The sequence below is a fragment of the Heteronotia binoei genome, chromosome 1, assembly GCF_032191835.1.
Source record: "Heteronotia binoei isolate CCM8104 ecotype False Entrance Well chromosome 1, APGP_CSIRO_Hbin_v1, whole genome shotgun sequence".
In the NCBI taxonomy this organism is placed as follows: domain Eukaryota; kingdom Metazoa; phylum Chordata; class Lepidosauria; order Squamata; family Gekkonidae; genus Heteronotia; species Heteronotia binoei.
Window position 1 is genome coordinate 252,994,350 of NC_083223.1, and position 14,146 is coordinate 253,008,495.

The 14,146-nt window shown below is 42.3% G+C and overlaps 1 protein-coding gene across 2 annotated transcripts in view; it reads left to right on the top strand.

The window, feature by feature from the left end:
* The window catches only part of ARHGEF2 (Rho/Rac guanine nucleotide exchange factor 2), a 205,905-nt gene that overhangs the window by 72,852 nt on the left and 118,907 nt on the right, over nucleotides 1-14,146 (top strand). For both annotated transcript variants that reach the window (XM_060253329.1, XM_060253339.1), the window contains 2 exons: nucleotides 3,075-3,114; nucleotides 6,374-6,506. In XM_060253329.1, coding sequence (XP_060109312.1) covers nucleotides 3,075-3,114; nucleotides 6,374-6,506 — 173 coding nt within the window. The remainder of the gene's footprint in view (nucleotides 1-3,074; nucleotides 3,115-6,373; nucleotides 6,507-14,146) is intronic.

Below are 14,146 nucleotides of genomic sequence, written 5' to 3' on the forward strand. Positions count from 1 at the left end.
ATCAGAGAGTTGGAAGGGACCTCCCGGGTCGTCTAGAACAACCCCCTGAACAATGCAGGAAATTCACAGATACTTCCCTCTACCACACTCTCCCCCCTGCTCCATGCTCGGAAGATAACAAAAAGCCTACAGGATCCCTGGTCAAACTGGCCTGGAGAAAAAATGCTATCTGACCCCAAAGTGGCAATCAGCATTTCCTTAGACATGGAAGAAAGGGATATAAGAACTAAGGACTGATATAACCTTTCCTGCCCTCCTTCCCATGATTAGCCTAAGTTCACAGAATTAGTATTGCTGTCAGATGGCCATCTAGCCTCTATTTAAAAACCTTCAAAGAAGGAGGGCCCACCACCTCCCAAGGAAGCCTGTTCCACTGAGAACCTGCTCTAACTGTCAGGAAATTCTTCCTAATGTTTAGCTGGAAACTCTTTTGATTTAATTTCAACCCACTGGTTTTGGTCCGACCTTCTGGGGCCACAGAAAACAACTCCGCACCATTCTCTATATGACAACCTCACAAATACCTCCCCTTAATTGCTGTCAGATGGCCATCCAGCCTCTGTTTAAAAACCTCCAAGGAAGGAGAGCCCACCACCTCCTGAGGAAGCCTGTTTCACAGAGGAATCGCTCTAACGGTCAGGAAGTTCTTCCTAATGTTGAGCAGGAAACTCTTTTGATTTACGTAATTTCAACCCATTGGTTCTGGTCCTAACTTCTGGGGCTGCAGAAAACAATTCTGCACCATCCTCTATATGACAGCCCTTCAGGTACTTGAAGATGGTTATGATATCATCTCTCAGTCATTTCCTCCCCAGGCTAAACATAGCCAGCTCCTTCAACCTTTCCTCATAGAACTTGGTCTCCAGACCCCTCACCATCTTTGTTGCCCTCCTCTGGACACGTTCCAGCTTGTCTATATCCTTCTTAAATTAGGGTGCCCAAAACTGAACATAATACTTTAGGTGAGGTCTAACTAGAGCAAAGCAATACAATCACTTTGCATGATCTGGACACTATATTTCTGTTGATACAGCTTGTCACACAGCAGGGGACCAGGGAGGACCTCTAGTGACTGCCACCACTCTGGTAAGGGTCTATCTGGGAGGGCCCAGAGCACCCACCCACCCCTGTCTTCCTTATTAGCAAACTCCTACCTGTGACTGAAGAGACATGAGGTCCCAGGCAGTATAACAACAACAGGTTTATTATAAATCCTCAAAAACAATAAGTGATTTGTAAAAACTTTCAGTGCAACAGTGAATATGAAAACAGTAAAGGTTGCTACAAAGAAATGAAAGCCCTGATGCAACTAGCTATATGTTCCCTTCCTCTAATTCCAGTTGGCTCGCTCAGGCTCCTTGGATGAGGGATCTCTCCCGAGCTGCAGCCTTCTCCAGCCCAGGCTTTCCAGAGAGAACAGCCTTTCTCTCCAGCTAGGCTTACTTTTTTTTTCCCGGGTCCCACCCATCTGATCTTCAGTGGGCAAGTTTTCCCTCATAAATCTCTGCCACCCAATCAGAGAAGGGATCCTGGGAGATGTAGGCCAAGTAACAAATTAAGGTAGGCCTGTCCAGGCCCTCTAGGCCTCATGGGCTAGGCCTAGGGCATGACACAGCCCAAAATCATATTTACATTTTTATTTACCACATCACACTACTGATTCATGTTCAGTGTATGGTCCCTAAAGCCGCCCAATCCTTTTTGCACATACTACTGCCAAGACAAGTCTGCCCCATCCTATAATGATGCATTTGATTTTTCCTACATAAATGCAGAATTTTACATTTATCCCTGTTGAAATTCATTCTATTTGTTTTAGCCCAGTTTTCCAGCCTGTGAAGATATCCTGTATCCTGACTCTGTTTCTACTGTATTTGCAACCCCTCCCAATTTTGTATCATCTGCAAATTTAATAAGCATTCCTTCTCATTTATAAAGATGTTGAACAAAATACGTCCCAGGACAGATCCTTGAGGCACTCCACTTGTTGATCCTCTCCAAGGGGATGAGGAACCATTCACAAGCACTCTTTGGGTATGATCTGTCAACCAGTTACAGATCCACCTAACAGTAACAGGATCCAAACCACATTTTACCAATTTGTCAACAAGAATATTATGTGGAACCTTATCAAAAGCCTTACTGAAATTAAGATAAACTATGTCTACAACATTCCTCTGATCCAGCAAGGTAGTAACTTTTTCAGACAAAGATATAAGGTTGGTCTGACATGACTTGTTATTGAGAAACTTATGCTGGCTTTTAGTAATCACCTCACAAGGTGCCTATTGTGGTGAGAGGAAGGGAAGGCAATTGTAAACTGCTTTGACACTCCTTAAGGTAGAGAAAAGTGGGGTATAAAACCCAACTCTTCTTCTCCAGTACTGTCTTATGCTCCCTCCCCCTGCCTGCATTTGATGCAAAAGTATTTTCTTAGATTACTTCATACAAGGCAAGGGAAAGGGAGAGCATGTGAAAATAAGATTCCTCCAGGCTTATAACAGCAAAAAAGGTTTGTTACTCTTGAATGATGCCATAGATGGTACTGTCCTGCTTGGTGGCTGACCCATGGCTGCAAGTTTTTTCATTTCTTTTGAAGAAGCAAGTTGGAGCTTTCATGCCCACCAGCAGTTTACAAATGAAACTCTGTTAACTCTTGCATTTTTTGCATGCAAGCAAGGATATTACAAGGATCACTGCCAGAGGCATGCCTCCTGCTCTGGAGACACGTTCTGCTAGAAGGATATTCATTGCCTGCTGTACGTTATATTAGTTTATATTGCAATATGCTGCTCTGCATTGAACCGACATGAAACAGCAGGTATAAGTAAACAAAAGAGAAAATCAGGTCTGTCCCAGGTAAATAGGGACAGTTGGTACAGATGGTCGCTTAAGCTATAAAAAGGCCAGGCAGGTAGAATTTTCCAGCTTATGTGAAGGTTCTCTTAAAGGTCATTTGGAGAAATTAGTTACTCCCAGAAGAATCTTTTAGGAAAACAGACCACTAAGAACTTTCATTTGTTTTTATTTTAGCTCTTTGCCCATCCTAACTTTCTGTTCTCTTCCCTTGTTAGAAGTCTCCCTTTATACTGATGCAGTGAGCCTAGCCAATGGGTAAGTAACTATTTTTATATTTTGTTTGCTTGCAAAGGGCTTTCATTTGGACCAATCTAGAATTAAGTCATTGCCCTGGGAGTGAGTTTAGATACAGCTGCACTTGTAAAATCTTTACATCTTCCCCTAAGTGTTATTTGACCTGTCCACAGTGGGGGGTGGGCAACGGAAACCCCTGCCATTAATTATTTGTAAGGCTAATCCTCCCTATTGTATTGTCCTTGGTGAACACCAGATCTGGAGAATCTCTTCCATCCCCCTCCTGCTGAGCACCACTAGCTCTTCTGATAATTCCTTGTAAGAAAGGAAGAGGCAGGGTGAAGAAGATATGGAGGTTGCTCTGATCCTTCTCTCTTTTAAAGAAAATAGTCAGTGTTACGGAGGGAGGGTAGCTTATTGTAGGCCCAAACATGCACCATCAGTAACTCTCCAGCTTTTTGCTGGCTGACTGGAACTGCTAATCTTAGTGGATAGTTGCATGCAATATATAGCTGGTGCATTTAAAGTTGGCTTGTAGGTGTTCCATAAAGAAGGCATATCTTAGTCCAGGCTGTCTGCCCTTTGTCTGCTCTATGTGGTAAAGGCTGCCATCCAAGGTGGAGTATCTTGTGAGAGCTCCTTCCTTCAGGATGCTCCCAGATGGAATTTACCAAATTATCCCTCATTCCACTCATGTCCAGTGAATCTGTCTCTTCTGTTTGCCGCCCCCCCCCCCCTTGTGGGTCAGCTCATCTCTTCCTGAGGAAGATATATTCTGGCCTCCCCTATTACAAATGTCTGTCACCTTCTACACATTAAATTCCAGCCAAGGTGTGATTTGAGCAGTTTATTGTCTGTAGTTAGGAGAGCCACTTGCATTCATAAGTCTTTGATGGCTGGGTGTTCAGCAAGATGATTCTCAGAATGGGTGATGCTCTGATAGCAACCAACTTCTCCCTCTTTCCACTTGCCTTCAGCAGACAGAAACAGACTTAAAAAAACCAGTGTATGAATTTGCAAGCCTCAGACCTTGAAATATGGGGATGAGAGCCCCAAATTAATAGGCATTTTTCCACATATGGGATAAAGACTCTCATAATTAATTAAAGGCATTCAAGGAACAGTGCTGGGAAAAGTAGGCAGCACTGTAGACTGACTCCTGATCGCCTAGCACTGCATCCTGTATGCATGGACCATATGTGGGAACATTTCATTTAGGAAGGCACCATTAGCTCTGTAGTCAAGCATGCAAAAGATCCTCAGGGTTTTAAGCAGCAGATGTTGGGAAAGACATTTTTCAGCAAGTCAGGGGAGGCAGTTCTGAGCTAAATGGTCCAGTGCTCTGGTTTAATACAAGGCTGCTTCACGCAATATGTACATTAATAGAATAAGGCTCCCTGTTTGCCCATTCGGTTTTCTTCCCTGTTTCTCATTTTGATTTTTTTTAAAGTTAGGAAATGTCTTTTGTTGCACATGCATTCTCAATTTGGACCTCACTGGTCCTTGACCTGACGATACACATACTTTGTTCAACCTTACGGGTATATTGTGAAGTCAAAAGGCTATATACTAACTTGAGCAGTGTACTAACCTGGGAAATAAATGAAAACATAAAATTATGATTATTAAAAAAGCATTATTTTTGTTTTAATTTGAAAAGGGTTTGTTAGAAAGGTCATCCCATAAACTCAAGGATTCCCAGCACCCTTCTCTTTCTGCCTCCCTTCTAGGGGTTCAAATTACCGTCTCTCTCTCCACCTCTCTATTTATTTGGCAAAGTCTCTGTTCTTCCCCATCACTGCCCTGCCAGTTTTGATTTCCATCTTCATTACATGGCTTGAGTGGTGGTGACGGAATTGTTGCTGTTTCATAGCCCTGCTTCTTTTGGAAGTCTGTCTTGGTATGGTTTTTGTAAAGGCTGGTCTTTTTCCACTCACTAGTTGCTCCCAGCCATGGCTAAGAAACTAGGGACAGTTTAACTGCAGTTTGGGGCACATTTAGGCATTTGTTTAAGGGATATAATTGGTTGGCTGTGGAAGTGTGAAGAGGCTTGTAATGCTGGATTTCTCCCCTCTCTTCTTCTTTCCATGGCAGCCCTCTGCAACACCCTAAAAAGCATTGGTGTGGGTTGTGGGATCCCTGTGATGAAAAAGCCACTGGGTCTGAGCAGGTGGGGCTGCCAGTGGGACAGAGAGAGGCTGCAAGTGAATTTGACTGATTTTTCACTTCAGTGCCTCGCCCCATACCCAGTGGCTTTTGTCCACAGAAATGCTGTGGACTACCCCCACTCAGTGACTTTTTGGGGGTCATGGAGGGTGGCCATGAGAATAGAAGGGCAGGGAAAAAACCATCAGTGCCAGCCTGTTCTGCTCATGCAACCATTCAATTGATCAATCCCCAATAAAAAGTAGTATGTAATTTACCTGCATTGATATCAACTGGTCTATATAAACTGGGTAATACAAAAAAAGATAGGAAATGTAGAAGGGAAAAAGGCTCTTGCAGCTTAGCAGCACTGATTTACAATTCACAAATACGAAGTTTATTATGATTATTTTTATGTCATCCTAAATAAATTGACAAACATGCATACAAATGGATTCTCAGTGCCCACTGCTATTTATTTCTTTTAAAACTGTTTATAAATTGTACTGTCTTGGCATGCCTCTGCAATTTAATGACTTTGGAACTAGGGGATTTTAAATGCATCACTGTTAATTGATATTTGGTGAAAAGTTTATACAAAAGGAGGATGTGCCTGGAAACCTGTCATATGGATATTTGTGTTTTGTGAGCTTTTGTGAAGTCCCAAATATATAGTACTTATTGATACATTAGCATTTAGTATTGCTATATTAGTAATAAGAGGTTTACAAATCGTGAGTCAGATTGACAAGATGGGAGCAGAGAGGGCTCCATGAGTTGGGGAGTGAGGAGCTATGTAGTGAGGAAAACTCTGAAGTCCTGAAACCCTTTCCACATCCCAACTGACTTGCATCTCTTTTCCCTCCAACCCCCCCCCCCCCCATCACTAACTGCTTTTGCAGCTTAAGCAAACAGAGATGCTTCTATGCTTCATCTCCCCAGCTGGGAACAGAAGCAGCCACTCTCTGAGGTCACCAGGGGCCGCCAAGGGAATCGGCCCCTCCCTATTTCCTGGCCTAGAAACAATAACAACAAAAAAGGGGATTGTTTGGCTTTGGTTGGTTTCTGCATGCGGCCCACACTTGTTTTTCTAGCACCCTTCTTTCTCACTCTTGTGTTCCCTCCATGCTTTCAGCTTTATCACCGGGAGCTGCGGGCAGCTGGACACCACCACGGGGGAGGCTGAGGACAAGATTCACCCGCAAAGGGAGGGGACCACCCTGGGGAGGACCCTTAGCTTCTTGAAAAAGATGACGGGGAAGTCAAAGGTAGGACCTTGGAGTTTTTCCTATTGTGCTGTATCATTCAGCTGGACATCTTTATCCAAAGAACACACACACTTATTCATTACTTATTGTGGATTCAAAGGCATTGATTGTGTGTGACAGCCTAGTCCCCTAATTAATAATTTGAGGTCTACAACTGTGGCAATTAATTCCTTTCCTCAGACCCTTGGTGCAAGTTTCAAAAACTGATGAACTCAATTCTTCTCAAACACATTAGCTCCTTTCATTATTTCCTGTAAACTATCAAGCTTCATTTTAGTAACTTTCCCACCACTTCTGTTTCTGTTGATTACGCACTAGGTAATTCATTCTTACACCATTTTCTAACAATAATTTTTGGGTCTTTTGCTCATTAGCAATCTGGTGGAGGGGGCACATTTCAAAGACTAATTAAATAATTGAAGGGGCTTCCAGATTTACTTGTCCAGCAAATTACAAATGTGTTTCTGATACTCCCACCCTGAGTTTTGGCCAGTGGGCCTGCAAATAGGGAGCTGGTGCCTAATTCCCAAGACTCTTGGTTCATGCCCTTCAGTGTTGGATATGATACACAAATGATTCCTAGGTGTTGGCAAAATGCAATATAATAATTGGAGTAGCTAAACTGAAAAATAACAACGTGGCTGCGCTGCTTGACTTGTGTAAGTGAATGTGAAATATCATGACAAAAGATGCAGTTTGGTGACATAAATACATTAAGTAAAGGTAGAGAATTGTCCATTGTGGTTTAGCATTTGAACAACAAAGCTGGCAAGCCTGTTGTTTGACAGTTGGTGTATTGTAGCAGCTGGGAGACTGAACTGTAGACAGATTTCTCATCCTCAGCCCTCTGTTTGCAATATGGGGATATTAATACTGATCTACCTCCCAGGGTTGTTGTATGGATTACAATAAGCTGTTGTGCATGAAATGCTTCAAAAGTACTATACAGATGCTAAGTATTATTATCTTTCTTTTGCTTTAATGCTGAGCCTTTCTTTCTAATTATTTTTGCCCTGTCAGTATTTCTGAGAATTTATTTCATAGTTCTTTCACCAATCCATGAGATGTTTATACCCTTTCCTTGTAACATCTAGCTAAACATGGTATATTGCATTTTGCCACTCTAAAACCTTTAGTTGTTGTCCGTAGGCGAAGGGCAACATATAGAAGATGATATCTCTCCCATCTATTTTATGTTTATTTAGACATTACAAAGGAGAGAAGGAGTAAGGAGAGAGGGAGGGCTCTGTGACATCTAGAGAAGACCACATAGGTTCCTTTGGTTGATACCTTGTTTTGATGTGTAATCTGACCCAAGGATTAGCCTCCAGGGGGCCAGATAGGACTTGGCTTCCTATCTTTTGTGATGGATTTCTTGAGCTGCTCTTTTCAAACAGCTTTGGAGGGAGCTAAATTGGTGGGTCTCAGGTGGCTGGACTTGTATATTATTTCCATTGTTATCATTGCTATTGTATTGTCTCTATTGTTATACCCTTTTGCTTTACATGGTACCTTGTATGTTCATTAACTTCTAGTTTACTTTGCCTTTTCTTGAGAATTTTGTAGACGTGTAACAGCCAATGACTAATTACAATTACAGTAAATGAACTGAACTGACTTGTGTATCTCCTTAAGGACCTCCTCCTAGCTTTCCTCTCATAATGAGAACTCTGGTTTGAATGAAGTGTGCCATTCACTATGCGCTAATACTTATGACAAGTCAAGTTAATGTATTGAGGGGATCTTCATTGCTTTGTAAATTTCAGTTGAAAAATTATGGAGGTAAAGCTGCTAAATGCAGGGCTCTTGGTGGGACTTGAAGGCTGCTAAGAGAGAACAGCCATTCTTTTGACTGAAATTGTGCATGCATTGTAAAACATAAAACTGAAATACTTTTAAAACCATCTTCTTGCATGGCCATCAGCTGGTTCAGAAACACAGGCCAAGTGTGTTTAGGGCTGCTGCTTTGTGTTTATGTCAAAAAAATGATTCTTGTGTATTAAGAACTGAATTGCTGTTGTTTTGCACATGCGCACACAGTCCGTTTGGAAAGCAGTGAAAAGCAGTTAAGTGACTTGCGAATTTGGCCCTTGTCTTTCAAGATCTCTGCAGAAACACCCCACAGCCAAACAGGAACAAGACTTTCCCATGATGCACAAGGTAGCCCTGAATCAGCGAAAATTAGAAGTTTTAAATCAACTGTTGACAATGAATGGGACATTGTCACAAAGCAGTTCATCAGGAGATGGTGCTGTTTCCTAATATTGAAGATGAGCTAAAATCTAAAACTCCTAGCAATGTTTCAACGCTTATAATTTGCAACTTACTAATTTGCTTATAACGCTTATAATTTGCAATTTACTAACTTTGTTGCATTCCCATCCATCTGCCCACAACCACACTGTAAGTTCAAGTCCCTGAAGGCCAAAACTATATGTTAAGTACAAACATATGAGTCTGTGAATTTGAGAGGAAGGAATGTTCAAAATTGACTCCCAGTGGTCTTTCTATCTGTTGGGGAAAATATGTGTGTGCCATATAGGAGCAAAAAGCAACTGGGGTGGTATAATTTTCAGCAAAAGAAACTCCAACAAAACAAACAACAATAAGAACAAAAAAGCAAAGGGTTAAGCAGTTCCCTGTTTGTTTCCCTCCTCATGCCTCTGCTGAAACTCACAGACTCAAAGGCAAGATTTTGGTCCAGAAGACCAAATGTTAATAAAAGATATATGAGGTTTGTGTAATGTGCATAAATGCCAAAACTATACTATACACATGATTAACTGAGGCTGAATGAGAGTGGCTTGCTCAAGTCTTCCCAATGAGTCTGTGGCGAAGATGGAGGAATCAGGGCTCACGGATACAAGCTTTAATTTTCTCTAGTCCTATGATCCTTAACATGGTAGCTGTAGGCACCGTGGTGCCCCTGCTGTGTTTACTGGACTGCTCTCCCCTCTTCCCAAGAGACCTCTTTCTGAAAGCATAGAGAGTTCATCTACCTCACTAAGACAAGAGCTGCTTAAGAAGCATTCCTGATGCATCAAGGTTGTGTTGCAGGGAGTAACCATTTGAAATCCACTGTCTCAATCATAGGATGATGCTTTGTTTGTGACTCACCACACTGGCCAATGGCAACCATTTTGTGATGGTACTCAGTCCCTGTTCTGCAAATGCAAGAGCGCCCTGTAGTCACTGGACATAAGAAAAGCCATGTTGGATCAGGCCATTGGCCCATCCAGTCCAACATTCTGTCACACAGTGGCAAAAAAACCCAGGTGCCATCAGGAGGTCCACTAGTGGGGCCAGGACACTAGAAGCCCACCCATTGTTGCCCACCCCCAAGCACCAAGAATACAAAGCATCACTGCCCCAGAGAGTTCCATCTATACACTGTGGCTAATAGCCACTGATGGACCTCTGCTCCATACGCTTATCCAATCCCCTCTTGAAGTTGTCTATGCTTGTAGCCGCTGCCACCTCCTATGGCAGTGAATTCCATGTGTTAATCACCCTTTGGATGAAGTACTTCCTTTTATCCATTCTAACCCGACTGCTCAGCAATTTCATTGAGTGTCCACGAATTCTTGTATTGTGAGAAAGGGAGAAAAGTACTTCTTGCTCTACCTTCTCTATCCCATGCATAATCTTGTAAACTTCTATCAAAAGAACCTCTTTCAAAGGACCATCAGGCCTTTGAAAATGATGATACAAGGAAAGATTAAAGTTGGTCATTAGAATTCCCAGGCATTGGATATGGTTACTAACTAGATTCAAGGTCAACCAAAGATGACCAGAGGTGTTTTATAGCTGAGCAGACATTGAAGTTTTGTGCCAGTATGTAATTGTTTGTTTGTTGTTAACTGTACTTATTCTCCTCTCATCCTGGAGATGAGGATAAGGTTTGAATAGGGAAACAACATGTATACAGTAGCATAGGGAAGCCTGTGGAAATTTATAAATAAAGGTTTGGGAGCTGAAGACTGGGAGGAACCTGACCAAAGTATTTGACTGTCATGCTTTGAGTTGTGAAGGAACTGGATCTATTACCTACCAACATGATAGCTACTGTGCAAAAGAAAAAAATCCCTTTTTGGGATGGAAGGATTGCAACGTTTATGAGAAAAGACACTGAAAAGCTTGATTGTGTGGGTTTTGCATTTTCTTTTTCAGATGACTGATGAACCATATTAGAAAGTGCCCTGAACTAGCATGTAAAATAGAAGTTTCTTGTTTGTTTGTTTGTTTATTTTATTAGATTTTTAGCCCTCCCTCCCCTGCACAGCAAGGCTCAGGGTGGAAGAACCTGTCCTCTTACCTTGGTGAGGTATGTTGTCAAAAGCCTTTTGAAAGTCCAAGTGTATAATGTCTACTGGGTCACCATTGTCAACCTGATTGTTCACTTTTTCAAAGAACTCCAAAAGTATTATAGTCAGGCCTAGTTAGAAGGAACCAAAGGATTGCCTGCAGTGGAACTATAACTATACTGCCTCTTTCTTCCTCTTTTCAACACCGCAAGAGGCACTATCTGATGAGGTCCATGGCTTAGTACTCCTTTGGCCTCTCTAGCTAATACTATCTTGGGTATCAGGCCTGGGAAGACTTCCCTTGAGGGCTTGGAGAGCCACTACCAGTCAGAAAAAACAGATCAGTGATCTGACTCAGTAGCCACTGGACTCCAACTCTGTTGAGTAGAAAGCAATTTTATATGTTCGTACTGCACAAACTGGAAGACTTCTGGTTCAAGTTCCTTCTGATCCCAATGATATTTACATGCAGAGTTATTTTACTTCTTTTAACAAGTAACTAGAGCATTCACACAGCTGGGATTCCCAGGTCATACCTTGTAGTCGAGCTTGAACCCTATGATAGGTAGTTGCCTGAAAGTGGACTTGTCTAGGAGCAGCTACATCAGCAGCAGACAGGCTGGCCCTTCTGCCACTCAGAAGTTTCTGGCTTCATGCCACCTTTTGCTTGGCTTTTCTTGGTTCCTAAAAACAAAACAAAACAACCTTCCTCTATCTCGTATAGCAGCTGCTGGAATGGTGAGGTCAGAGGAAGCCATGGTTTTTTCCTGTCTCACATTCTGGACCAATGGTTTGTTTATCCAATAACTGCAAACACCACCCTGTCTTTCTTTAGCTGAAATGACTTCTGTGGCTTCAAATTGGGCCTGGAGGCAGCTCTCTTCTATAAAAGGAAGACCTTTCACAGGGATTAAGAGCTAGAGAAATGAGGTTTCACTTACAAATTTAGATCTGCCAGAATACCCTGTCATGGGGACAAGATGAGGTAGCAGATTTTGTTAAGAGTTCAAGCAGTTCGAAGAATCGAAGATGAGAGAGGGACAAAAACCAGAATCCTGTTTCCAGTAATGGGCAGTGGGATGTTTTCCAAAAACTCTTATGCAGGGTATGAAGGTGGTCAATTCTCTCCTGCTTTTTGTCCCTGGCATTTGGTACACTACTTGTAAATGTGGAGATGCTACTTAGTCATAATGGCTGATATTTAAGGCATAGCTATCTCACGGATAAACCACCAGGGCATTTTCCTGTGCAAGTCTTGTTGAAGTGAATGGGAGTGGCACAAGAATATGGTAGTTTCAGTTCTTGTTCATTTCAAAGAGGTTAATTCAAGAGAAAATCCTAGTGGACTGGGCCTTGTGTGCATGGTGGAGAACAATACTCCCTGTAAGCTGTGGAGTCTTGTGAGCAAAAATTCTACTCTGTGAGCTACTGGCGTTAAAGTTGTGAGCTACTGCATAAATTAGTTTGCTCTGGGGCCATTTTTCCTGAGCTAAGACAAAAATGAGTGAGCTGGAGGCTAAAGACCCATGAGCTAGATCACACTAACTCAGCTTAGAGAGAACACTGGTGGAGAATGGAGAGGTGTTGTTTCAGCCTTTGAAAGTTAAAATGTGTCCAGCCAGTTGGAGGGGGTGGGGGGTGGGATTGTATAATGGATTAGCTAACTCTTTTCTTTCACAAAAAATCCTGCAACCTCTCAGCTGTCACCCAGACTCCCCCCCCCCCCCCAAATATCTTATTCATCTCTAGGTTTTGCTCTCTATCCTCCCCTTGAAATATTTGTTTTTGACAGGGGTTGGGTGGGTGGAACAAGATTGGAAACTCAGGAGGGTGGAGTTGTGGACCTTTAGCCCTACTGCAGAACAGTTGAACATTTTTAACATCTAGTTTGTGATATAACTGTTGCCAGGCTACAGTTTCCAAAAATACATTTTGCACAGTGGGTCAGTCATGTCAAGATGCTTTTACGATGACCTCCTTTCTTCTTGATTCTTTTTAGGATGCTTCCGTTTTCTTGAAATACACAAAGGGAAAGCCGGCCTAGGAACTGCTGGCTATGGCCTGACATTATTATCCTCACAGACACAGAAGTAGTTTAGCCCAGGATTCCTGGTCTAATCTCTGTCCTTGCCCTCCCCTGCCCCCCTCCATAAGGATGCAAGTATATAGATTAGCAGCCAGCTGTTAACATGGTTAAACTCAGCTTTCCTTGATGTATAAATGTTCACCCTTCTTGCCCCTTTGTACTTCAGCAGAATCTCAGAAAAAGGCATTTTCTTGCAATTACATTCCTGACTGGGTTTCTAAATCTGGAAAGAGGGTAGGAATAATTAAAAAAAAAAGAATAAAGGATTAGATTCAAATTGCTAGTTTGGCTCAGTATTGCTCTTGCTCAAAACTGACAGCAGCTTTACAACCTGGATCCAAACATCCTTCATGGGAGACTAGATACAAATGCCCCTACTGTCCCTACCTACCTACTGGTGAATCACTGTTCCCATTTTATCTGTATTGTGGGAGGGGGAGCTGTCTTAAAATTCTTTTAGACTACATTGCTGGGCTCACAGTTATTCAAGGTTCAGCTCTCTCCCCAAGATCTCTAGAAGATAGTTGGGTAGATGCATCATACCTAGGACAGTTGCATGTCACTGTGTGCACATGAACCCTAAAATACCATTCAGGGCTCAGCTGCCCACTTCACCACCACCTACAGCTGCTGAAGTCTATTTTCAACTCTTGATAACAGACTGTAGGACAATTTTATGGTTTTGTAGTATATCATTAAAGTGAAAGAACAAACTCCTTAGCTTTTAGAAACACTGCAGGACAGGCTATACCAAAGCAAATGAATACACTGTAGAACAGAACCTGCAGTAATATGTATTGAGGACAAGCCTTTGCTGTGAGATTTGTTAGTGAAAATGTTGGGAAAATATGTGTATATACAATGACAAAAGTTGGCTGTTGCTTGTACTCTGCAAACTCCCGCCACTGCAACTATTGTCTTATTCCAGGGGTGGCCAATAGTAGCTCTCCAGATGTTTTTTTGCCTGTAACTCCCATCAGCCCCAGCCAGCATGGTCAATGGCTGGGACTGATGGGAGTTGTAGGCAAAAAACATCTGTAGAGCTACCGTTGACCACCCCTGTCTTATTCTATTAAGTGTTTTTCTCCCTGGTGGAGACTCTAAACTGTTTACAGAGAAACACAAAAATATAATAGAATACAAATAGTAGTTCATCATCCTGGGATGGGCCTGGAATTGGATCTACTTTGGACTGGGAGCCATGTGCTAAGAGCCCTTTGACTCTTGCTGTTCTGCTTCCACCAAAATAT